The sequence below is a fragment of the Urocitellus parryii genome, chromosome 7 (genome assembly GCF_045843805.1).
Source record: "Urocitellus parryii isolate mUroPar1 chromosome 7, mUroPar1.hap1, whole genome shotgun sequence".
Taxonomy (NCBI): Eukaryota; Metazoa; Chordata; class Mammalia; order Rodentia; family Sciuridae; genus Urocitellus; species Urocitellus parryii.
In genome coordinates this window covers 70,182,514-70,209,977 of record NC_135537.1, presented here as the reverse complement: position 1 = coordinate 70,209,977, position 27,464 = coordinate 70,182,514, and the positions used below count along the sequence as shown (strand labels likewise).

At 35.2% G+C, this 27,464-nt stretch overlaps 1 protein-coding gene across 1 annotated transcript in view; it reads right to left on the bottom strand.

Annotated features, from left to right (window-relative positions):
- Positions 1-27,464, bottom strand: part of C7H8orf34 (chromosome 7 C8orf34 homolog) — a 394,600-nt gene that overhangs the window by 244,306 nt on the left and 122,830 nt on the right. Inside the window, 1 exon segment of the mRNA XM_026407762.2 lies at positions 9,951-10,123. Coding sequence (XP_026263547.2) covers positions 9,951-10,123 — 173 coding nt within the window.

The following is a 27,464-nucleotide window of genomic DNA, read 5'->3' as shown; positions in this document are numbered from 1 at the left end:
CCAAATAAACAAACTACCCCATCAATAAATGGGCTAAAGAACTGAACAGACACTTTTCAGAAGATGATACACAATCAATCAACAAATATATGAAAAAATGTTCAACATCTCTAGTAATTAGAGAAATGCAAATCAAAACTGCTATAAGATTTCTTCTCACGCCAGTCAGAAGAATACAAACAACAATAAGTGTTGAAGAGGATGTGGGGGAAAAGGCACACTCATACATTGCTGGTGGGACTGCAAATTGGTGCAACCAATATGGAAAGCAGTATAGAGATTCTTTAGAAAACTTGGAATGGAACCATCATTTCACTCAGGTATCCCACTCCTTGATTTATACCCAAAAGACTTACAAACAGCATACTAAGGTAATGTGGCCACATTAATGTTTATAGAAGCTCAATTCACAATAGTTGAACTATGGAACTAACTTAGATGCCCGACAATAAATGAATGGATAAAGAAACTGTGGTATAAATACACAATAGAATATTACTCAGCATTAAAAAAGAATAAAATTGTGACATTTGCAGGTAAATGGATGGGGGTGGAGACTATCATGCTAAGCAAAGTAAACAAATTGCAAAAAAACAAAGGCCAAATGTTCTTTCTGATAAGTGGATGCTGATACATAGTGGGAGGAGGGCATGGGAAAAAATGGAGAAACTTTGTGCAAAGGGGAAGGTGGGGTAGGGAGGGGGTATGGGGGTAAAAAAGATGGTGGAATGAAATGAACATCACTACCCTAGGTGCATGTATGACTGCACAAAAGGTGCAATGCTACATTGTGAACAACCAGAGAAATGAAAAGTTGTGTGCAATTGTGTACAATGAATCAAAATGTGTTCTGCTGTCATATATACCTAATTAAAATTAATTAAATAATTAATAATTTTAAAGAGAGAGAGAGAGAAAGAGAGAGAGGAAAAAATAGCACTGTTGTGGGCAGCCAGAATGCAGAGAGCAGTGGTGAATGAGATAAAGGGAAGAGAGGATTGGGGTCTTTCTAAGAGCATCTAAGGGTTCTCGGGGCCTTTATCTGCCCACCCCACCCCCCATCCCTGACACCTTTTCCAGATCTCAATCCTGGAACTCTTCTACAGAGAGAGGCTATAAATCATTTAAGGGCACAGAATTTGGAGCAAGACAGTCTGGCTCAGCCACTTAGGTAACCAACCTTGGAACAGAGAAGCAAACACTCCAGGAGTTGGTTTCCTCATTCCTGCAACAGGGATAATAATCATGCTTTCGTAAAGATAAAGTGAATCTTAGATTTCATCTCACTCCAGTAAGAATGACAGCTATTATGAATACAAACAACAGTAAGTGTTGGCGAGGATGTGGGGAAAAGGTACACTCATTCACTGCTGGTGGGACTGCAAATTGGTGCAGCCAATATGGAAAGCAGTTTGGAGATTTCTTGGATGATTGGGAATGGAACCACCATTTGACCCAGCTATCCCTCTCCTCAGTCTATACCCAAAGGACTTAAAAACAGCGTACTACAGGGACACAGCCACATCAATGTTTATAGCAGCACAATTCACAATAGCTAAACTGTGGAACCAACCTAGATGCCCTTCAATAGATGAATGGATTAAAAAATGAAAATATATATATATACAATGGAATATTACTTAGCAATAAAAGAGAATAAAATCATGGCATTTGCAGGTAAATGGATGGAGTTAGAGAAGATTATGATAAGTGAAGTTAGCCAATCCCCAAAAAACAAATGCTGAATGTTTTCTTTGATATAAGGAGGCTGATTCATAGTGGGATAGGGAGAGGGAGCATGAGAGGAATAGATACAGTAGGAGGAAGGGAAGGGTTAGGGGTTAGAAACAATGGTGGAATGTGATGATCATTATTATCCAAAGTACATGTATGAAGACATGAATTGGTGTGAATATACTTTGTAGACAACCAGAGATATGAAAAACTGGGCTCTATATGTGTAATAAGAATTGTAATGTATTCGGCTGTCATATATTAAATCAAACATTGATTTTAAAAAATGATAAAATGAATCAAGATAGAACACACAGAGCCATCTCTCAGTGGTAATTTAATAGATCATGTGTTCAAAGAACACCAGGTGGCATCCTGAAGATTTGCATGGCTTCTCTTGAGCCATAATGTCCATCATAACAAGAAAGGGAACATCTTGGGAGGCCCTTATGAAAAAAAGCAGCAGTCAGTATTTCCATTTGATGTTAATACATTCAAAGATTCCATTTTGTTTTGGTTCAGAAGGGTAACTTCTAAACTTGAGTTAAATGGAAACATAAGAGTTTAAATAACTTAGTGGCCAACCTCACCTCAGTCCCATGGGCCTGCCTGTCCTGGTGGAGCCCCTCCCAGCCCCCCACCCATCCCACCTCCTGTCCCCAGTCTCCCCTGTGTCCCCAACCTTGCTCATTCTGCTTCACACTCTGTTCCTGAGCACAGATTGGTAAAATCCGTTTGATCGGCCCTGTGTGCTCTGTGTGGTAGAAAAATGGATGATGTCTCTCGAGAACTAGATCCTGAGCTCATAGAATGCACCCTCATGGCATTTTAGGAAGAATCTGTCTCTTAAATCTATTTCTTAACTTCAATTAGAAATTAAATGGCTCCCTTCGTATTGAAGCCCAGGGAGTTGAAGAGTTTCATGCTTAGCTGTTGTAATTAGGTTTTTATGTAGAAGAGCTTTTTAAAAAAAAAAAAAAGTCTAAATACTATGTTCTATAATCAATTTAGTGAATGCTCACTTATTAAATGCTTATTATGTGCCTAGCAGTGTGTGCGCTGAATTGCAGAAATAGGACTCTTCTTTTTCTTTTCCTTCTTTTCTTTTCCCTCTTTCTTTCTCATTTCCTGAATGTTAAAGAAGCAAGTTTTTTGAATACAATATATTTTTTTCTTTCCCATTACTCTTACCCGGTATCTAGCACATTATCTTCTATTAATGTTCAGTAAATATTTAGCAAGTTGATTTTTTGAACTACTTTTTCATTCTCTTACAAACACATTCAATAAATTCAAAATTAAGGGGATATATATATGTCTTCGATGTGATAGATAATAATTTTTTTTTTTTATTGGACGTTCATAACATTACATAGTTCTTAATACATCATATTACACGGTTGATTCACGTGGATTATGAACTCCCGCTTTTACCCCGTATACAAATTGCTGTATCACATCAGTTTCCCTTCCATTGATTAACATATTGCCTTTCTAGTGTCTGATGTATTCTGCTGTCTGTCCAATTCTCTACTACCCCCCTCCCTTCCCCTCCCCTCCCCTCCCCTCCCCTTTTCTCTCTCTACCCCTTCTACTGTAAATCATTTCTTCCATTTGTATTATCTTGTCTTGCCCCTCCTTTCCTCTTATATGACATTTTGTATAACCCTGAGGATCGCCTTCCATTTCCATGCAATTTCCCTTCTCACTCCCTTTCCCTCCCACCTCTCATCCCTATTTAATGTAAATCTTATTCTCAAGCTCTTCGTCCCTGCCCTGTCCTTGTTTACTCCCCTTATATCAAAGGAGTCATTTGGTATTTGTTTTTTAAAGATTGACTAGCTTCACTTAGCATAATCTGCTCTAATGCCATCCATTTCCCTCCAAATTCTATGATTTTGTCATTTCTTAATGCAGAGTAATACTCCATAGTATATAAATGCCACATTTTTTTTATCCATTCATCTATTGAAGGGCATCTAGGCTGGTTCCACAGTCTTGCTATCGTGAATTGAGCTGCTATGAACATCGATGTAGCAGTGTCCCTGTAGCATGCTCTTGTTAGGGCTTTAGGGAATAGACCGAGAAGGGGAATAGCTGGGTCAAATGGTGGTTCCATTCCCAGCTTTCCAAGAAATCTCCATACTGCTTTCCAAATTGGCTGCACCAATTTGCAGTCCCACCAGCAATGAACAAGAGTGCCCTTTTCCCCGCATCCTCTCCAGCACTTATTGTTGTTTGACTTCCTAATGGCTGCCAGTCTTACTGTAGTGAGATGGTATCTTAGGGTAGTTTTGATTTGCATTTCTCTGACTGCTAGCGATGGTGAGCATTTTTTCATGTACTTATTGATTGATTGTATGTCCTCCTCTGAGAAGTGTCTGTTCAGGTCCTTTGCCCATTTATTGATTGGGTTATTTGTTATCTTATTGTCTAATTTTTTGAGTTCTTTGTATATTCTGGTTATTAGGGCTCTATCTGAAGTGTGTGGAGTAAAGATTTGTTCCCAGGATGTAGGCTCCCTGTTTATCTCTCTTATTGTTTCTTTTGCTGAGAAAAAACTTTTTAGTTTGAGTAAGTCCCATTTGTTGATTCTATTTGTTAACTCTAGCGCTATGGGTGTCCTATTGAGGAATTTGGAGCCCGATCCCACAGCGTGTAGATCATAACCAACTTTTTCTTCTATCAGATGCCATGTCTCTGATTTAATATCAAGCTCCTTGATCCATTTTGAGTTAACTTTTGTGCACGGCGAGAGATAGGGATTCAGATTCATTTTGGTGCAAATGGATTTCCAGTTTTCCCAGCACCATTTGTTGAAGATGCTATCCTTCCTCCATTGCATGCTTTTAGCCCCTTTATCAAAAATAAGATAGTTGTAGTTTTGTGGATTGGTTATTGTGTCCTCTATTCTGTACCATTGGTCCACCCGCCTGTTTTGGTACCAGTACCATGCTGTTTTTGTTACTATTGCTCTGTAGTATAGTTTGAAGTCTGGTATCTCTATACCGCCTGATTCACACTTCCTGCTTAGTATTGTTTTTGCTATTCTGGGTCTTTTATTATTCCATATGAATTTCCTGATTCTTTTATCGATTTCTACAAGATATGCTGTTGGGATTTTGATTGGCATTGCATTGAACTTATATAGGACTTTTGGTAATATCGCCATTTTGATGATGTTGGTTCTGCCTATCCATGAGCAGGGTATATTTTTCCATCTTCTAAGGTCTTCTTCTATGTCTTTCTTTAGGGTTCTGTAATTTTCATTGTATAAATCTTTCACCTCTTTTGTTAGGTTGATTCCCAAGTATTTTATTTTTTGGGGGGATATTGTGAATGGAGTAGTTGTCCTCATTTCCGTTTCAGAGGATTTGTCACTGATATACAGGAATGCCTTTGATTTATGCGTGTTGATCTTATATCCTGCCACTTTGCTGAATTCATTTATTAGCTCTAATAGCTTCTTTGTAGACCCTTTTGGGTCTGCTAGGTATAGAATCATATCATCTGCAAATAGTGATAATTTAAGTTCTTCTTTTCCTATTTTTATGCCTTTAATTTCTTTCGTCTGCCTAATTGCTCTGGCCAGTGTTTCGAGGACTATGTTGAACAGAAGTGGTGAGAGAGGGCATCCCTGTCTTGTACCAGATCTTAGAGGGAATGCCTTCAATTTTTCTCCATTCAGAATGATGCTGGCCTGTGGCTTATCATAGATTGCTTTTACAATGTTGAGGTATGATCCAGTTATCCCTAATTTTTCTAGAGTTTTGAACATAAAGGGATGCTGTACTTTGTCGAAAGCTTTTTCTGCATCTATCGAGATGATCATATGGTTCTTATTTTTAAGTCTATTGATGTGGTGGATAACATTTATTGATTTCCGTATATTGAACCAACCTTGCATACCAGGGATGAATCCTACTTGATCATGGTGTATAATTTTTTTGATATGTATTTGAATCCGATTCGCCAGAATTTTATGATAATAATTTTTGATCTCATTAAAACACATGGTTTGACATTAACATAGCACAGGTCTGGAAGACCTAGATATGGAGTAAGCCTCAAATGTTGCTTAACACACATGAAGTCTATGGATAACTAGTACTGTGTTTTGCAAAATAATTATTAGAACTGGAACATGTTTTTTAACACAAATAAATTACTGTATTTCTAAACACCTTAAAATAAATTTTAAGCCCTATAAAAATGACTTCATTGAAGTCAGTGTATGCTTTATATTTCTAGTTTAAAAATAAATTTGTTAGTCATGAGGTACAAATTTTGTATATTTTGGATATTAAGCCTTCTCTTTTGGATTTCTTTGACAGATTTACCATTATTAATCAATATTTTACACCCTTAAAGTTTTCATGTTAGAGTATGTCTAAATTACTAAGTTTGACTTTTCTTTGTCGTATTTTACATTTTTTGTATGATGTCCACAATAGCCAAAAATATCACAATATTAGGGCAATTTCTTTGCTCTTGGTCTTTGCATGTAAAAGAGTACCCTCTCTTTGATCTGCTTTGTTCTTCTTAATCCTGCTTCATTTCCCATCATATGACCTAATACCGCTTAAATTCGTGTCATACATTTGTAAGTTGCCTGGTCTGTTTCTCTGGAAGGGAAGCATTTCCGAGCTTCGTTCACTGGCACATAAGAAGCCATTTTGAGCTTTAAGGAAAGGGAAACTTCCTAACAGGAAGTAAATTTAGTTTCTATAGGGACATTTAACCTACATTTTTAAATAATAAGATTTCTATTAATTATATGGCATATTTAAAATCAAATAGCAGCGCTAAGTTACAAAGCCAGTTCACCAGATCTATAATATTTATGGATATTATTCTTGTTTTAATAAGGTGGTTCAGCTTCAAAGGAGCCTCATTAGGTTTTCAAGGCTTGATGAGCCTACTTACAAATTCACATTAAGATTTAACAAGTCATTTTAGGAAATTCATTACACGGCTATTGCAATGTCTAATTAAGATGGTTTAAAATAAGATTATATAGAATTATGAAAATTTTTGTTTACATTTATTTTTGTAAATATGTGATTATTTTTTATAACTCTTCATGTGCAGTGAGTATATATGTTTTCCCACTAACTGGCTAGACAAGCAACAGCAACAATGCAAACAAGTTGTATCTAACAAACACAGGACGTCTTGAAGCATTCCCCAACACATTCCCCTCTCTTTTATAAACACCCTTTCTCCTCTTGTTCAGGTGTTTTAATTTCTTTTTTTTTTAAGCTCTCTCAATTCTGAATTTGAAAGTCAATGAAAGATTAAGTGGGAAAATGACCATCAACACAAAATACAACATTTTGCATGGAATTTAAGAGATTCACAGAGCTCTTGAGTCCCATCCAGAGACTGGCTAGGGGTCATGAATGTCATATTAGTGTCTCCTGTTCTTTTCTATTGTTTCTCCATAGTACTCTTGCAACTGCCTTCACTTCAACCAGCACTGAACCCTTAGAGGTGTCAGTTACACGTTCCAAAATTGTTGAACCTTTTTGTACAATGCCATACTTGGGGGAGAGGGGCTAAGGGAAAAAGTTTAATTGACATACATTATTTAAAAAAAAATCCTCTAGGAAAATATTTCAGGAAAGTTTCTACCCATAAGACTCTCAAGGTTTAGTATAACATCTATTTAATTCTCTTTAAGAGTGACAATTCAGCCCGTCATGTTTCTATCATTCTGCATGAAAGGGAAAGTTGGCTACTTGCCAAAGATGGAGTATTGTAATAACAACAATTCAGAGAAAAATATGAATAATAGATGGTTGGAAAAAAAATGTGTAAGGGATATGGGCCACAACTAAAGATAGACAATAAGTGAATAAGCTGGTGAATAAGCTTTACCTTGCAGATGTCAAGTGACAGTCCTTACCTCCATCACTCCTGTAACAGATGCCTATTGACAACAACCATATGCAAGACCCAGTGGGAGAAAGAAAAATGGATGAAGTCAGGCTTGAAAATCAAATTTTCTTTGAGGAGTCTAGAATATCATTCAGCCTGCTAATGTTTAAGGCTGCTAAATTATTGCACATGTTCATTACTATTTAAGGGGAAAGACTAATATTATAGGTACAGACTCTACAGCCATTAAAAATTTATCTACAACACTTTGTTATTCATCCAAATCAAACTGAATTCTGTGTGAGCTAGTAGCAAAAATACAGGAATCCTGTCTTGAATTAGAAAAAGGGAGAAATATAGTTTCTAACAGAATTTACCACTACTCTCTACATGGAATTCAGATGTGCACATAATATTTTCTGCTCTAATGGAACATCAAGGTAGAACTTCACCACTTTCTTATGTTCATAGGTATGTCTGAACCCATAATTTAGAGACAAAGAAAAATTAAAGTGAAAGCAACTTTCCAAGACAAATATTTGAAAGCTCTTCATAGACTGCATGCCTGTAATCTCAATGACTCAGGAGGCTGAGACAGGAGGGTTGCAAGTTCAAAGCCAGCCTCAGTACTTAGTGAGGCCCTGAGCCACTTCAGGAGAACCTGTCTCAAAATTTTAAAAACTAAATAAATAAAAGAAGAATGGAGATGAGCCTCAGTGGTTAAGCACCTCTGGTTTCAATCCCTAATACTACTAATAATAATAATAATGATAATAATGAGTTTTCTGAGGAAGGGATTCAATTAGGATTGCAGAAAGGGATTCAATTAGGATTCCCCTTTATTCAGCATTCCAAAGAGAATAAGAGCCTACTCACTGAGGCTAGGAAGAACATAGAAGCAGTAAGATAGCCCTGATTATTATTATGATTAAATAAAAGCAAAATGAAAGCTGACATTTCTCTATTTTACATTTAAGAACTAAATATCTACCAATGAATAAAGATAAAGGTCTAGTGGGTGTTATAAGTCTTATATTAAAAATAAAATTACCCGCATTGATAGGTGAAATTGATCTGGCATTTCACAGAAGAAGATAAATGGATTTTTTAAAATGTTTTTCTCCTCCTTATATAGGACACTTCAACTATTTATATAATTTAAAAGTTATTTCTCATGGAAATAGAATCAATTTTCTATATGCCTGAAGCACATTAATGAGTATTTTGAACTTCTTTCCCTCCAGCCAAGTGATAAGTCAAAGCAAGGAACCTCTGAAAGCTATTACACTGTAGAAAATAGTTTTCTCTTTGAGAAAAAAGTATTTATGGGTTGCTGCTAAATTTAACAGAGGCAATACCAAGTTAGTGTGGCTGATCTGTGCATAGGAGCAAGGTTTTTGTGGTGGTCAGCTAATGACACAGAAAGTTCCTATTACAAGCTCCTGGTACATTTTAATTATGAATATTCAAATCTGTTTTCTCAATTTGGTGTCAGCCAGGCCTCCCATAATGCTTTCTACCTCAACTTCCTTGAAGTTTTCATTTTGCTTTGAGTTGCACTCTCAAAATGGCATTACAAAAACAAGATAATGTTGAATATGCTCTACCTAATAAATATGATCTGGACATTCCAACATTACTTCACTTGTATCAAAATAAGGATGCTTAAGGCAAATTTGCCACCATTTGGGCATCAGGGCTCTAAGTAAGAGTTATATGAACTTGCAAGTTTATAATAGTTTAAAAAATTAAATAAATTATGGATAATTATATTCAACATAGTTTTCAACTATAAACCTAAATAGTTCTAAACCAAGATTTATATCTTCTTATATTTCACATTTACTCTACTTCTTACAGTATATTATGCATTTAAGTTTTCTTCTTCCTGATGATGAACTACATCATTCTAGTACCTCAGGAATCCCCTCTCCAAATCTTAGCAGCCAGCCACTTGCTGCCCAGTGTTATAGTTGGTCTTGACTAACAGCTTATAACCTTGAAATTATTTTCCCTTTTGGTTTTAGTAGCAAAGAGATGATAACCATCTAGTTGTGAAGAAAAACACCCAAACCAAAAGCAAGCCTAATGACACTCTAAATTGACACGTAAAACTATGTATTTATTATTTGTGATGTTTTGAAATACACACACACACACACACACACACACTGTGGGAAAGTTAAATCTAGCTAAATGTTTTATCCCACACGAAGCTTACCAATTTTCTATATAAAATTACTATGAGGTATCTCATCAAAATCCTGCACTTGGGTTTATTGTCCATTCATCTTCTAGTGGCCAGTCATAGAATCCTGGAAGGCATCTCTTCTTACCTTCCTGCAGGGCTAGAGCCACTGTCTTCGCTTTCCCATTGGTCATTTTTACTTCTTGGAACTGGGGGCTGCAGCATTTCAGCAGCTAGTGGATCAGCATCGTTTTCTTCTCTACCAATCCATTCTCCGATCACTCGGGGCCTCAGAAGAGAAGAATTGAAAGCCACTGTTTCCTGAAGAGAAGAAAAGAATGTGCTGCTTTAGATAGCTTTTTCTTGTTCACGGACAATAGGAAAATAACCCTGTCTAGAGGGTTGGCTGCTCACTCAAACCAAAATGTTCTTTTCTTTCTTCTGAATGGACATAAAACTTCAGTTCTCCCCATCTCTACTCAACTGCTTGTTCTGTGTGGTTTACGCTGATTCCTGAGGATCACTGTGATACAGGATTTAGTAATAAAATCTTGGATTTGGATTTGGAAGGCTACACATGTGTTCTCAGAGGAGGAGTAGGACCAGCATTCCTGGTGGAAGGAGGAAGGTGCTTTAAGGCCCACAAATTGAGAGCTTGGTGTCACTTCTGGGAAATGGTACATAATTTCTCTGGAAGAAATTGGGTTGGAGTCAACAAAGTCAAGAGGCAATAGGGCCAGATGGGCACATCATCTCCAATTGTGGAGCATCCTGGACTTTTAAAGATCCAGTAGAGGTTTGAAGCAGGGCAATGTCAGTGAGAGGTATGTCATACTAATTCAAAAAATGTTAATCTCTTTTCATAGATTTTAAAATGAAGTAACTCATTCAATTGAATGACTTGGACATGATTCAGCTATAAAAATTGTATTGCATGAAGATATTGAATATATGTAATTGCTAGGGATATTTTAAGTGAAAAAAGGACAAATTAAAAAGAAATACATATATATTGATCTAATTTTTGTTTAGAATTCATATGGATTGATATCCATCATTCATCCATTCTCTAAAGTCCATTGAATCTTAGTATGTGCAAAAAAAACTGTTCTTTACTAGGCAAACATTAAGTAAAACCAAAGTTTTATAAAGGTTTTATTTGAAGGGAGGAATTGAGGGTGATCTTAAACTTTTGACTTGGTATTTCCATGTCTTTTCAACATTTTATGATAAATAGAATCTGGTGATTTTGAAAATATTTTGATCTAAGAAACACATGCTTTGTTTAAATTATGTCTAATGATAAGTTTTAGTATTAGAAGAGTTTTGAACAATTCTGAAAATTTAGATCTTGTGTTCTGAGTCTTTACAATTCACAAATATACAAATTCAATACATGATACAACAAAAATAATAATATCATATATGTAATATAATGTATAGATAACAAATACAATTTCAAAAGCTGCACATAAAGAATGATTTAGATAATATTTGATAAGAATTTCTCCAAGTGAGAATAAGTAATAAAAAGTAGTTGGATACCTAAATATTGTTTCAGCCTATAAAATATAGTAGATGTACTTTAATAAGAGTGTGTAACTTAACAAGTAATTTGAACTCTCTCTGCACTTATGTTCCCTGAGTTAGGAAAACAAAGAACTCCCATAGATTTCAGATGTGAAATCATGCAATTAAATTAATGTTTTGAAATAACTGGGAAGTCATATTTATCTACCAAAATTGAATGTCATTTGAAATAAAGGAATTAAAATTGAGTATATTGGTAAAAGTTAAATCTACATTTTGCTTTTCAAAGCTGATTAGGGAAAAGACATTTTTCAGAACTTAAAAAATGAACATATTTACAGAGGCAGAATCTAGTTTGGGCTATTTGAAATGTTATTCTCTGAATTGTATTTCATCCAACTATAAAATTTGGTAATGGGAATTATTAAATCTACTATAGCAAATGAATTCATAAGTAAGAGTGAAATCATAAAAATTCTGGGTGTATGCTAAATATAATTATTTATGGACATGGATTCTATTCAGACCATTTCTATGCATATATCTGGAAGAGGTAACCAGAATTGCTGCAAAGGTTGAGTTGGGTAAGGAGAGATGTTTGGTAATCAGTATGGGCAGAGGAATAGAACAGGAAATTGATGGTGTGGTTTATCAATCTATAAAGTTTTATTTTATAGGTAATGTATCAGAAAGGTGAGATAATGAATTTGATGTTATTCATTTTATTTACATAATGGGGAAGGATTTGGTTTGAAGGTTTATCCTGCTATTGGCTCACAGTAGCCTAAGGACTGGTACAAAGAAAGTACCAGATACAACAACAGAATAAATAAACTTAGATGCCATAAAACAAAGAAGAAAGAAAGAGGCTTTAAAGTTGGGTATGACCAAAAACTTGTGAGCTGCAGAGAATCAGAAATAACTCTGCAGTTACTTGCTGGGAAATTAAATAAAATGATAGACTCCACTGTTGGTGGAAAGTAGAGTGCAGAGAGAAGGATAAATGGTTTGGTATCCAGGATATTTAACTCCTCTGGCAACAGAAATTTAGTGAGAAATAGCTGACAAGCAAGGCAATAAAAAGTCACGGAATCTTGGAGTGAGTTTTTAGCTGGTAGTTAACTGAGATATGGTGTTGCTAAATAAAAGACTAAATTAATGCCTTTGGCTTTGCAATATCATGGTTGGTGAAAGCTGTGAAATGGTAAGGAAATTATCATGGGAGGCTTGAAAAATGAAGACCAGTGTTATGTGGTGTTAAAATATTTGATAAAACTATCATCTGTGGATGATACTTGGAAGAGAGAAAGCATTCCTAATAGTCTTTCAAAATTGATAATGGAGATATGCAGGAAAAATATTATAAACATCATATAATTTGATTTCAGCTACATATATGCTTCTTCAAGAAATAAATGAGCTCATAAAGTAACTGGCCAATTTGCAAGTAAAATTTAGAGCAAGTGTTAATAGTCTGGCCAAGTTTCTCATCTCTCGCCTTTCCAGACATCTAAAGATCTTTAAACTAATACAAATCCTATGCAAATGTTAAACTCAGGGCTCTGCCAGATAAATTAGGTCTCAGGGTAAAGAAGAAATTAAGACTATGGATATGGGACCCTTTATTCAAACCTTTGAAAAAATTAGGATGGTGTTTATTAAGGTTGTTCACAACACTTAAAATGTCAACTAAGTCTGGAAACAGAGGAACTCTTGAAAAGAATTATGAATATGGTTTTGCTACAAGAATGGAAGAGAAATCAAAATATACAGGAAACCAGCAAATTATTTGAGAGAGTTGGAGTCATGGAAAACACCAGCCTGGAGTAAAATAAAGGAGACTACATTTTATATTGAAGATATAAAAAGTCCTCTGAGACCCCATTTTGCCAGACAGAAAACAAGCTGAGGAAGTTGCTCCAAGGCATCTTTTCCAGTGCTCTTTTGAGGTTAATAAAAAAGAAAAAGAAGAAAAGAAAATTCTAGAAGGGAAGCAAGCCAGGAGCTGTGAAAAAAATAAATGGGGACTCCAAGGGAATCCAGATCTGACTCCTTGGACACTATTAAGGAACAGCCCACCTTGCCTGCTTCTTGGGACAGGAAGAACCGATGGCATTTGCCCAGCAAAATTTCAGAGTTGCTCTGAATCAGGGATTCTATAAAGTTCCCATTTTTCTTCTTTTCTAATGGCAATATGTAATATGGTTATCTCATGTGGGCTCTATCACATAATGGAAAATAAGAAAACAAAACTGTCGTCATTCACATCTATTCATTATTTACAGAAAAATCAAGAGATTTTGGAGACAAGTTATAAGTTAATGTGAGGCAAGCAAGCTTACACTGGATTTAATATGAAATTTAACAAATCATTTTCATTCCTATATGCTACATAATGTAGATACCATTTATTCTAACAGCCAAAAAAAGGTTGCCTAGGAACCAGTTTAATAAAAATCTGCATAATATCCTTTTGAATGCAACCATTTGGCTTTATTATAAAACATTATGAAATTTAATTAAAATATATGAATTGAATGTTCATATATAGAATGACTGACTTAAAAATGTAAAGATGTCAGTTCTCCCATATTGATCTACACCATATTGTAATGTTGTAAAATTGCTCACTGAATCCATGGGAAGCCATTTTTCATTAAAATTTTGGATGGCAGAGAGTGTTGGCAAGAATCAGGAGAAAAATATTATCACAAAGTGTTGGTAATATAAACATATACAAACATTTTAGGGAAGAATTCTACATTATCTAACAAAAATAAAAATGTATATGATGCACATGTCCTATTAACAAGAAAGCATACCTGAGGGAAACTATTGCTTATACAGGCAAGAAATATGTATGATAGTCTATAGCATCATTTTTTGGTAAGAGCAAATTGCAAAAAAAAATGGTTCTTGTTGTAAGACACCAACCATTTATATAAAATTTAAAATTTGGATACAAAACTAGGAAATGTATACATAGGAAACTGTGTGTGTGTGTGTGTGTGTGAGAGAGAGAGAGAGAGAGAGAGAGAGAGAGAGAGAGAGAGAATGACAAGAGAATAAAAAGCAAGAGAATAAAATTAAAATTCAGGCAGAATGATGTAGGCTATCATTGGGTTGGCTATGCTACACAGGCTTTCAGCTACATGAGTTATTCTTTAACTGCCTGGTAGATATGTAGATATTCATTGTATTATGATTTACAAGAGAACATATGCTAGGTTAGCTGAAGTTCCATTAATCTGGGTGTGGATTTTCTTTCGCTTTGGATTGAGGTAAATTTTCATTCCTCAGTTAGCTTCCAGACCTCTCTTGGCCAATTGATGTTGCTTTTCATTTCAGTAAGAAAATGAAAGCAATCAGAAGAGACTTTGCTAGTCTTCATACTACCAAGCCAGCAGCACCAGCTACTAGGGATCATATCTACAGTTACTTGTGAACAGTCATTTATTTCTTCTTTTCTGAAATCTGACATACAGAAGGTTCTCAAAAAAGATTTGTTGAGTAAATGAAAGAATGACTAAAGTTGAAGTGATAAATGATTCAACAATGCATTATGAACATTATTAGTCACCGAGGAAATATAATCAAAACCACAATAAAATACCACTTCACACTCATGAGGATGGTTGGGTCATTTCAAAGACAGGCGATAATGAGGAACAGCAAAACATGGAGAAAATGGAACCCTTACACTTTATAAAATAGTGCCCCCATTAGAGAAAACAGTTTAGTAATTCTTTAAAAGTTAAATTTGGAGTTACCATTTGGTTCAGCATTCCATTCCTAGGTATATATCCAAGAGGAATGAAAACACATGTCCATACAAAACTTGCATATGAATGTTTCTAAAAACATTATTTCTAACAGCTGAAAAAATACAAATAGCTCAAATGTTTATCAATGAATGAATAAACAAAATGAGGTATAGCCATACAATGGAATATTATTCAGAAAGAAAACGAAGGGAATACTGAGGCTTCCCTACAACATGGGTGAATCTTGAAAACATGCTAAGTGAAAGAAGACAGTCCCAAAAGATTATATATTGTATGGATGCATTTATATGAAATTTCCAGAATACACAAATCTAGAGAGATAGAAGGTTGTTCAGAACTGAAGAGATAGAGGGACTTGGAGGAATTGCTAATGGGTTCAGGGTTTCTTGTGGGGGGGTGATGATGTGAACTTAGCCATGTGCAGTGATACATTCCTGCAATCCCAGCAGCTGAGGCAGGTTGATCACAAGTTTGAGAGCAGCCCCAATAACTTAGCAAGGCCCAAAGCAACTTAGTGAGACCCTGTCTCAAAATAAAATTTTTTTAATAAAAAAGGCTGGTAATGTGGTTCAGTGGTAAAATGCCCCCAAGTTCAACCCCAGTACCAAAAAGAAAAAAAAATGTTAAACTTAGGTTATGGTGATGATTTCACAACTCTGTGAATATACTAAAAAACCACTAAACTATACATTTTAAAGAGGTGAATTTTATGATGTGTGAATTACATCTCAATAAAGTTGTTAAAATAATACATTAAATCTGTTTTCAGATTTTTCATTTTATGGTACAATATAAAAAGGCATGGATTTTGAGTTAGACTGTTGTGGTATCAGAAGCCAGGAGATGAGGATTTATTCCAAATCCACCAAGGACCAGAGGTGAGATCATTTAATCATTCTAACCTCCATTTCCTTATTTGTGAAACAGAAAAAGCATAACTATCTCATGAGACTGTTGTGAAAACCAAATTCAAAGCCCTATTAAAATGTATCGAACATGTCTGCCAGCAATCAGAGGTGCCCAATATCATCCCTCCTTCGTTTCTGCACCCTCCTACCCATGACCTAAAACTTTTTACTCTTTATTGTGGATATTTTCACACTGATGCAAGGCTAGAGAGAATGATAAAATGGACTCCTTTGTACTTGCACATATTTTCATCAATTATCAACTCATGGGTGAATGCACTTCACCTTTGTCTTCCCCCTCATCTCTTCCACATTCCCCTTCCTTGTCCTGATTATGTCAAAGTAAATCCCATTCATCATATCATATCACTTGTAAATGTTCCAGTTTGTATTTCTAAAAAGAGCACAGTGTCTTTTGGTAAGTAAATGCAATACCATTATCTTACCAAACCATAAATCAACCATCATTATTTAATATCTACAGATATTCAGTTTTCTAATTTCCCTGATTATCTCCTTGGTGGCACAAGTCAGTATCTAAATAATATTTCACATGTTGTAACTGACTAAAAGTCTTTTTGATCTATTTTAATCGATAGATTCTCTTCCTCTGCTTCATTTTTCTCATGTAATCCTTTGTTGGTCAAAGACCTGAGTTTGGGAGCTTTTTATGCTGTAAGTTTTGCACTGCATTTATTCCCTTTTGCATCCCTGTGATGTGGTTGGAAATGTTCCTCTGCCCTCTGTAATTTCTGCAAATTAGCACTTAGATCTGGATGAAAGTCTGTTGTTGTTTTTGTCTTTGCCAACACTACTTCAGAGAGAACAGCTCTAGTTTCATCCAGAGTGGGCTCATAATGTCTCAAGGACTCTCCTTCACATTGATGTTGGCAGCATTGATCATTTTGCTTAGATTCATTAATTCACCAACAATTGCCGAAGGGCCATTATCTAATTTTATAATTCCATACTCATTTATTTACTGGAATATTTTTGAAAAGAGGAACTTCCTGTCATTATATAGTTGCTTACCCTGAAGTAAATCTGTACAGAAAAGATGCAGATTCAACATTTTTTTTTCTTTCCTTTTACCAGTTTTTTAAAATAATAATTTTGGACCCCTGACATCTCCAAAGACAACAGGTTTGGGGGATGAAAATATAGACATAAACATTCATTATACAACTCACTACACTACAGTTATTCTTACTCATTTTCAAATTTTTTCAACTCTTACTGGTGGGAGATGAATTTAGCTGGCTCCTGAGTTTCTTTGATACAATCTTAGTGATCTTTGGCAGACTTCTTGCTTTCGAGTAAGGACAAGATACAGCTTTTTTTTTTTTTTTTTTGTACATTCCATGCTCCAGACCTGGAATTAGCCATTATTCCAAGGACCCCTGATTCCTTTCAATATGAAATAATTTTTATAGATTAGAATCTTGGCATTAGGCGTACTAATAATTGAGTTGATATATAGCATGAAGCTAGGAAATATGTATTTTTTTAATATTGCTAAATAATTCAGACTTACAGAAAGTTGCAAAAAGAAAGAAAAACAACAAAGAAGTCCTGTACATCCTTTTTCTGGACTGCCCAAGTGTTTATTATTGATTCAATAATATCAATAATGTTGGTTGATATTTTCCATTATAATTTTGGCTAACATTTTAACATTTACATATACATGAATCCTTCTTTTTACAATTTTCAAATGTTTCCTGATGATTATATTCAAGGTATGCATTTTTGGACAGAATAACACAGAAGTGAGATATTCGTTTCATATCAAGGGCACAGGATGTTGATTTTTCCCATCACTAGTGTATGAACCCTGATCACTAGGTTAAGGGTATCGTCCAATTGTTTCTTATATAAAATTGTTACTTTTCTCTTGTTAACCAATAAGAACTTTCTGGGTAGAAGAGGCATAACTTTGAGAACAGGTAGATATCCTGAAATTCATCAAAATTTCACCTTCTAATTTTAGTACCCTTTGTTGACCCTTACCTGCATCAATTATTATGATATTTGCAAATTTGTGGTTTTCTGATCATATCCAGTATTGAATTCTTAAGGATATAGAGATATCTACCATTTGCAAGTAGAATTACAGAATTTTTATTTAAATTTGTTGAATTTACATATTTATTTCAGTTCCGCCTGCCAAAAATTTTTAGTTCTTAAGGATACCATCAGAATTTCTTTGATTTATCACACAAAACATAGACAACAATCTCATTATAATGACATCAACACTATAAACTAACAACAGGTACTATAAACCATTTGAGAGTGAACTGGAAGTCCTCAGAGCTAAACCCCTGGAGATAAGCAAGTCCCTGCTTATAATGACTTGGACTAATTCATCTCAACGTGTTTATGCCATCAGCCTGAAAAACAGTTGTGCTCATTTTTTTTTCATTTTGCTTTTGATTATAAGAAATTACTGTTTCAAGATGAAACTTTGTTTTAAATTATAAAAAAAATTTTAGAAGTTCCAAATGGTTCTAATGGTCACATGTGAATGGACATCCAAAATTTTAAGAAGTCAATATTTTATCCTTATTCTTTCTTCTCTACACCTTTCCTTATTTCTACTCTTTATCCTATACCTTCCCCTCTGCCATAGGTAACTTTAAAAAAATTATGCATATATGAAGGTGTATGTGTGTGTGTGTGTGTGTGTGTGTTGTACAGTTTGACAAGTTTTGCTATTGATTTTGGTTTTAATCTAAGTGAATATGCAAGGATCTTTTCACTATATTCAATTAGATGAATGGTAGTACACTACAATCACATTTCCTCTCCTTGTCTTTGTCACTTAAAAATATATCCTGGGGATCATTCCATATTATAAGATACTATTTTTCATTATTACAGCTGTATAATTCTCTATTGTGTAGATACACTAAAATTGATTCAGTATTCTTTTAATGGACATTTGATTGTTTTCACCCTTTTGCTATTAAAACAGTACGACATATATGGCCACATGTATAAATCTTTTCATATTTTTCTGGTGTGTCCTTGAAATTCTAAAAAAATAGGATTATTTAATCCAAGGATAATTGCACATCTGATGTCACCCAACATGCCCCTTTGTGGTGTTTGTGCCACTCTGCATTCCCACCAGCAATATGTGAAAGTGCCTTTCCCCAAAGCCTCCTCAATGGCATTTGCAGGGAAATGGATAGCATTAGAGCAGATTATGCTAAGTGAAATTAGCCAATCCATAAAAAAACAAATGCTGAATGTCTTCTTTGATATAAGGAGGGCAACTCAAAACAGAGCAGGGAGGAAGAGCATGAGAAGAAGATTACTATTAAGCAGGGATGAGAGGTGGGAGGGAATGGGAGAGAGAAGGGGAATTGCATGGAAGAAGGAAAGAGACCCTCATTGTTATACAAAATTACATATAAGATGGTGTGAGGAGAAAGGGGAATAAAAGAGAGAAATGAGTTACAGTAGATGGGGTAGAGAGAGAAGATGGGAGGGGAGAGGAGGGGAGGGGGGATAGTAGGGGATAGGAAAGGCAGCAGAATACAACAGACTAGTATGGCAGTATGTATTAAAGTGGAAGGGTAACCCATGTGATCCTGCAATCTGTACATGTGTTAAAAATAAGAATTCATAACCCACTTGAATCACATGTATTAAATATGATATGTCAAGATCATTGTAATGTTTTGAGCAACCAATAAAAAAAACTACTAAAATAATTATCAAAAAAAGTATTTTGAAAAACTTGGAGATTTCTGTAAATCTGATTGATAAGAAGCGGTGTTTAATTTGCATTTTTCTTATTTTAAACAAGACTGGCATCTTTTCATGTAGTCAAGAAGGATTTCTCCCCCTGTGAACAGACTCTCATTCAGTTTTAGTGGAATTCAGGTATTTTTATTCTCTCTCTTTAGAAGCACCCTATAATTATAATACAAAGCTTTGTCTGTGATATAAGTTTTAGTATTTTTCTTTGATTGTCTCTTCCCACATTTTATTTTTGAAAAATAGGTTCTTCACAACAAACAAGAACCATCCTGACGGAAAACATAGTAAAACATTTCCTATTTCCCTTAATAGATGTGTTACTTGTTAAAAATCAAACATACAACCAACCAAAATAGCATATAAAATAGTTCTATGGATTTTTTCCCTACTTCCAAAAATACCATGTGTTGGGTACATGGATCACACATGAGTGCACAAGAGACTTTGGAACACAGAAGAAAAACAAGACAAAAGGGTCAGAGTGATTTAGTATGCTCTGTTAGATAGCAGAGATCCCCAAACCATTCAATTCTCCAAAGTAATAACAAAACGAAACAAAAAAGCAACAAAATCCAGATTTGTTTGTCCAGGGAAAAATTAACAGAAGGTGAATGGCAATACAAAAATATCTGGTGGAAAGACATCCTTACTTCAAAGAAGTTAACATTTCACCCCTTGTACTGGTACATTTAATAAAACCACCATCGAGGGGCTAGATGGCCTTTGGCACATTATGTCTGCACTGAATTCCAATATCACCCTCTTGGCCAGCCTGAAATAAATTAGAACAGGCTTGCTTTGATCCTCTTAACTTTTTAGAGAGGAAAAATAATAAAATAGTTAAGAGAATGGCTTCGGGGTTTCAGTCTGTTCAGATCTGAGTTTGGCAATAAATTATCTATGTCTGTAAATTTGCTCAAGTTGCCAAACTCTGTGGATATCAATTTTCTATGTGTAAGATGAAGATATCAGGAGCTTTGTCACAGGGCTGTGGAGCATGTGTGTGAACGTGTGGTTTAAGCCCTTACACAATGCTCATCACACCATGTGCTCGTTAAACCATCTTTCCTCTTCTGCCTACTCAGTCTTCCCCCAGTCATATATTTAAACTTTAAGCTGAAACACTATAAGCAAGACCATGACACTGTCTTAACCCTTTTTCTAGATTAATAACATATTAAATCAGGTCTTAATAAAATGTCTTGATAGTGGTGGGGGAAAAAATGGGAAAAGTCCATAAAAAAGAACAATTTAAAGATAAGAACAAATATTTAGTAAGCTCTGGATAATTATTTACTTTGCCATTATTTACTGACATTTAGTATATTCCATACAATAGCAGGCACTATGGGAAAAGATGGCTAATAATAACAAGAAAAGTTATTACTCCAGTGATTATTCTGGACCAGGAGCCAAAACAATAGGAAATAATGAACATAACCCACTGCAGAGGCTGAGAGTACAGAGTCTGGAACAGCAAATTTCTGGGTTTGGATTTTAGCTTTTCCACTTACTATGGGACTGAGGGGAGCTTATAAGACCCTAAGAGTTCCTGTTTTTCTGTATGTTCAACTGGGGAGTCATAGTTTCCATCCCATAAATACAACTGTTAAGAGCTTGGGTTCTAGAGTTAACTTACCTTGGTTTGTGTTCCATTTCTTTTATTTTCTATCTATATAATATTTGGTAAATTTCGTATCTCCTTTCTGTCCAAATTTCTCATTCATCAAGTGGCAATAATAATCCCTATTTCACAGGGCATTAGTAAATACTGAACAAGATAAATGAGATAAATCATTTAGAATAGTGACTGGCACATAGAAGGTTCTCAATAGTGTCAGCTATTTTTATTGATATAAATGGATAAACTATATGAAATACTTCCCCAGGGTCTAAAATACAGCACACACTAAATAGTACATTATTATTCATGATGTCTATTATCATTATGCATCTGTTTAAAGATTCAAGAACTAGAAAGTCAACCTCACTATCATTCAACATGGAATGAATGATAGCAGTATTTCTGATGAGTTTTCTAAAATATATGTGGACTTCCTATAGCTCTAAATCCTCCAACATATATTTTTTTCTTAAGCTAGAAAGAACATCCTCTCCTTCACTATTGAGATTTCCAGTGAAATTGTTCTAACAGAAATTTGCTTTTGCATTAAAACATCTGTCTAGGTCGGTGGATGTTATTGTAAGAATTCCTGTAATGGTCTTATTTAGTCAAAGTATAGATACATTGTAGTAAAAGCAAATGTACTAAAGCACTAAATGCATGTATTTATTTGTAGTTAAATATGCATAATATAAAATTAATATCACAACCACTTTTAAGGTATCATTCAGGTGCACTATATGTATTCACATTATTGTTCAGTCTCTGGGCCTACCAATGTTGAGCAGACATCTTTCATCTTGCAAAATAAATTCTATCGTCATTAAAAAACTGCTCCCCATCTCCCTTACACCCAACCCTTGACAACTACCTTTCTGTTTCTGCATCTATAAATGTGACTACTTTACCTCATATACATGATATCTTATGATATTTGTCTATGACTGTTTTATTTTTTCATGTAACCCAGGTCTTCAAGGTTCACACAAGTTGCACATGTGACCATATTTTCTTCTTTTGAAGAATGGATCATATTCCATTGTGTGCGTTCACTGCATTTTTCTTATGACTTCATCTTTCAATGAACATTTGGGTTGCTTTCTCCTCTCGCCTATTGTGATCAATGCCGCTATGAACACGAATATCCAAGTATGTATTAGAGATTCTACTTTCAATGAGATCTTCATCCATGCCTCTAGTAGAGTACAACATCTTAGACTGAGTAATTTAAATAACAAGAGAAATTTATTTCTCATGTTCCAGAGGCTGAGAAGCCCAAGATCAAGATGCCAGAAGATTTAGTGTCTGGTAAATACATGTTGTCTGCTTCCACAATAGAGCTTTCTTGCTGCTCACTTGAAGGAGAGGATGAACAATGTGTCCTCATATGACACAGGCCAAGCAGGCTGCCCAAAGCACTTTTATAAAGAAACTAATCTTATTCTTGAGGGGAACAACTTGTGACCTACTCTATTTCTGAAGGTCCTGTTCTTAATATCATTACATTGGAGATTAAGTTCTAACATGACTTGTGGAGGGAAACAAACATTAAAATCATGGTCCATGGTAACTCTATTTTTAATTATTTGAAGAAGTGCCATACTGTTTTCCATAGTGGCTGCACCATTTGATATTCCCACCAACAGTGCACAAGACTCCCAATTTCTCCACATCTTTACCAACATTTACTATGTTCTATTGTTCATTTTTTTTCTTGTAGTAGCATCCTAATGGATATGAGAATGGATATGTTGTACATATCCATTAGGCATAGACTAAGACCTCATTGAAAGTAGAGTCTCTAACAGATACTTGGAATGTACAGTACATGTTCATAGCAGCATTGATCACAATAGGCAAGAGGAGAAAGCAATCCACTATGGTTTTGATTTAGAGTTTTCCAATGCTCAGTGCTATTGAGCACCTTTTCAAATAATTGTTGGCCTTTTATATATCATCTTTGGGGAAAAGTCACTTCAAGTTCTTTGCTCATTTTTAACCAAGTTATTTGTTTTTTGGTTGATGAGTTGCAGGGGTTTGTTAGATATCCTAGATCATTGCCCCTCATCAGTTTTATTACTTGTGAATGTTGCTCCTGTTCCATGAGTTGCCATTTCATTCTGTTGACAGTATCTTTTGGTGCACTGAAGTATAAGAATATTTTTGAGAACATTGTTGATTACAGCATCTGCTTCAAAAGGATAAATGGAAGACAAATTTCTCAGGATTCAATAGAAGGAATGATTAGTTTCCCATGAACACCTGGTTTGCTGTGATTCTATGGATGGTGTAATGTTTTGAACGACCAACAATAAAAATAGAAAAAAAATAGAAACAAACAAACAAACAAAAAAAAGTTCAGTTGTGGGCCAGGGATGTAGTTCATTGGCAGAGTGCTTGCCTACTGTGCATGAGGCCTGAGTTGGAGCTCCGGTGCAGTAAAAGAGAAACAAAAAAAATTCAATTGTGGCAAAACTACAACAACACTACAGAACCTCAAACCTACATTTTGTGCAGTAGGTTTAATTTTTCCTATGTTCTATTCCCTGTGAAATGATTTTACCATATAGTACTTTGAAATGTTCATATTTGGGATATTTTAGCTATCTACCCCAATTATTCTATAGCAGGAAATTAATGTCACTTTTTTAAAAAAGAAAAAAAATCTTTTTTATTTTTAGTTGTATATGGACACAATACCTTTTTTAAAATTTTTTATTTTTGTGTTGCTAAGGATGGAACCCAGTGCCCCACACATGCGAAGCAAGTGCTCTACCACTGAGCCACAACCCCAGCCCCTAGTATCATTTTAATAGTTATTAAAAACCCCTAAATATTACACATAAAGTACTCAAGCTCAGCATCTGTGATACTTTCCTAGGGGCTGTGCAGTAATGACAGGAGCCAGGATTCAAGCCAAGGTCTATCTATGGATTTTTCCATAATACTAAGGTACATCTTTAATCAGTGAACACAAATACCCACAATATGAGACACGGAATGTCATTGGGATGAAGTCACTGTATCCTTCAAGGGACTATGAAAAACGACCTTGCTCTCTGCAAGGCTGTCCAGGGAAGACTGGAGTTTGAAGGAAGGATAACAGTTGGAGAGAAGGAAAGAAATGGCATGCACAAAAATGTGGGAATAAATAAAAGTATGACCTGGAGGTACTATACTCTGGCTTTCTGATCCTATCAAAGTATGTACAGTACAAAGTAAAGTGCTGAGCTCAATACAAAGTCTGAATAGAGAAGAAAAGGAATATAAGATCTAGAATACAAATGTGAGCCCAGATAAAGACTTAATTCTAGAGGCTGGGGCTGTAGCTCAGTAGCAGAGTACTTGCCTAGCATGCATGAGGCCCTGGATTTGACCTTCAGCACCACATAAAAATAAACAATTAAAATTAGGGCATTCTGTCCATCTACAGCTATAATTTTTTTTAAAAAAAAGACTTAATTCTAGTGAACAAATCTGTACTTAATATGGCAGTTAGCAGGGAGTCTGAGAAAATTTTTCACAGGATTCTGCTTTAGGTAGTTTCCTTAGATGCTTCATCTTAGCTATAGTTTCCTAGAATCAAGACTGAGAAAGTGATTTATTGAGGGGTTCTCTCAAGTGAACCCTTTAAGAAAGTAAAGGAAGCAGGAGAAGACAGAGAAGCTAGGCAAAGATATGCCTTTGGTTTAAGGCTCCTCTCAAGATGATTCCATACAGAGCTCTGGAATGTGGACAAGCAGCTCAGAGCCCAGTCAGTCATGGGCCAAAGACCAAGTTAGGGATCTCTGGTTATGATAAATCCCACTGGGTTGAGATAACCCTGGGGAGAAGAGTAAGATCATAAGCACCTAACGTGGTAGAGGAAGGATAGATCACACTGCCTTAGTAACAGGGAACTGGGATGACACTAACAGTGTCTACTATATGGCGTTTTGAAGGGTAAATTCAAAGTATAGGAGCCTGAATATTATATATATATATATATATATAATTATATATTAATAAAATTAAAATAGTCATATATTAATAATTGTATCAATTATACATTAATAAATTATATATATAATAAAATTACACATACTCATATATATACAAAGTGCTACCATGTGAAATTAGATAGTGGCTGTATAGGCAGAATAATGACCTCTCAAAAATGTCTACATCCTAACCCCTAAAACCTGTGGGCCACATAGCTAGAAAATGGCAAGACATTGAATAATGGTAATGGTAATAAATATGTTCCATAACATAGCCAAAAGAACTCTGTAGGATTAAAGCTGAAGACCTTGAGATGGGAAGATTATCTGGATTAGCCATGTGGCCCCAACTTAACATGATTCTGGAAAAGCAAAGAGCCTTTCCATATGAAATGAGAAATGAGACATTGCTGGCTCTCAGATATAGCAAGGGGACCAGGCATTAAAGAACAGAACAACTTCCAGAAGCTGGGAAAAGGCAGAGAAAGAGAATTCCCCTAGAACCTTCAGGAAGGACTGCAGCCCCCGAGGAACACCTCAACATTACCTCAGAGGGACTCATGCTGAACTTCTAAACCACAGAACTTTAAGGTAATAAATTGGTGTAGTTTTAACTTATTATAAAACCAAGGAAAACCAAATCCTGGCTAAAGAAGGAAGTGAAAAGACTAAAGAATAAGTAATGATAGCGTTCTCACAATTTTAAAAAGGCCCTAACAGTAATATTACTCTTTTATTTTTTTTATTTAAGTAGAACTAAAAATTCTTATTACTTTAATCAGAATTTGTCAACTAACTTGAAAGGTCACAGAAAAAAAATGATTTCAACAAAATGACAAGTGAATTGGAATGTGAGAATAAAAGAGCAATGTTTTATAAAGGTTAAGAAGAATACATCTTTAATGAAACCTCAAAAACATGAAGGGAAGATTAAAAGGAAGGGTCTGTAATTACTTTCCTTATTACATTGAAGACACAGGGGCCAGGCCAGCACAAACCGCAAAACACTCTGATTGACTGTTTCTTGGCAGCTGCCTGAGCTTCACTTCTGCCTATTCAGGAAAGTTCCGGACTGTGAGCTTCATGGTCACCAGGGGGTGCTATAGGACAGTTTCTCCCACTCAGCCAAGGGCGCTCTCCAGGCAAGCAAAGATTGGTGGCCATAGCCCTGGCACCCTTGAAAATCAAATGCAAGAAGAGTAGGATCAAGTTTTACTCATTTATTTTTTTTTTTGCACTGACCTAGATATTTTTCAATAACAATGTTATTTATGATAACTGTCGGCATCCTAAATAAAAATGAAAATAAATGTGCAAAGAAATTTTAGGAATTTCCATAAAGTTTTCAAAAATACAAATATTATGTAAGAAAATGAAAACTGGCAGTGCCTTTCAATTTCATTAAATGGACACTTTCCTGACCTAAGGCTGAGAAGAAAGAGAGCGTGAGGGGAAGGATATGTCCTGAGGATGGTACTTAACCAAGTGTCAGGGTATTCACATCTTTCCCAGTGAGAGTTACATCCATGTCAGCACAAGGAATAATAATTTTTTTTTTCTCACTGAAAATGGTACAGACATCAATGCCACCACAAGACAGAGAACAGGGCAAAGGGGAGACGAGAACCAAGAAGAGGAACAAGGTACCATACAAGGTACAGTCAGCCAGGGTTTTGCAGACTATATTGGAAAAAGCAAATGAATTTAGAAGTGATGATGATTATATGTAGTACTTAAAATGAACATAGTTCACAAATGCGAGGCATAAAAATCTTAAGTTTTTGAAAATTGCAAGGGAGGTCGTGGCATAAGGACACTAACAGGGTAAAACAACGAAGGACACAGAGAGCAGGGCAGGAATTGCTGAAGAAATCCAGATCACACCTGCCCCTCATCACCCAGGCTATTCTATATAGTCAAGATCTAGTTTTGTATGGCACTAGTACAGATAGAAACCAAACTAGTCTTAAAACATTATGATGATTTATTACATTATCTGAATATATTAATGTATATGCCTATGTTTTATTCATTTTTTTAGTGAGTCAGAAATGCATTTTTATG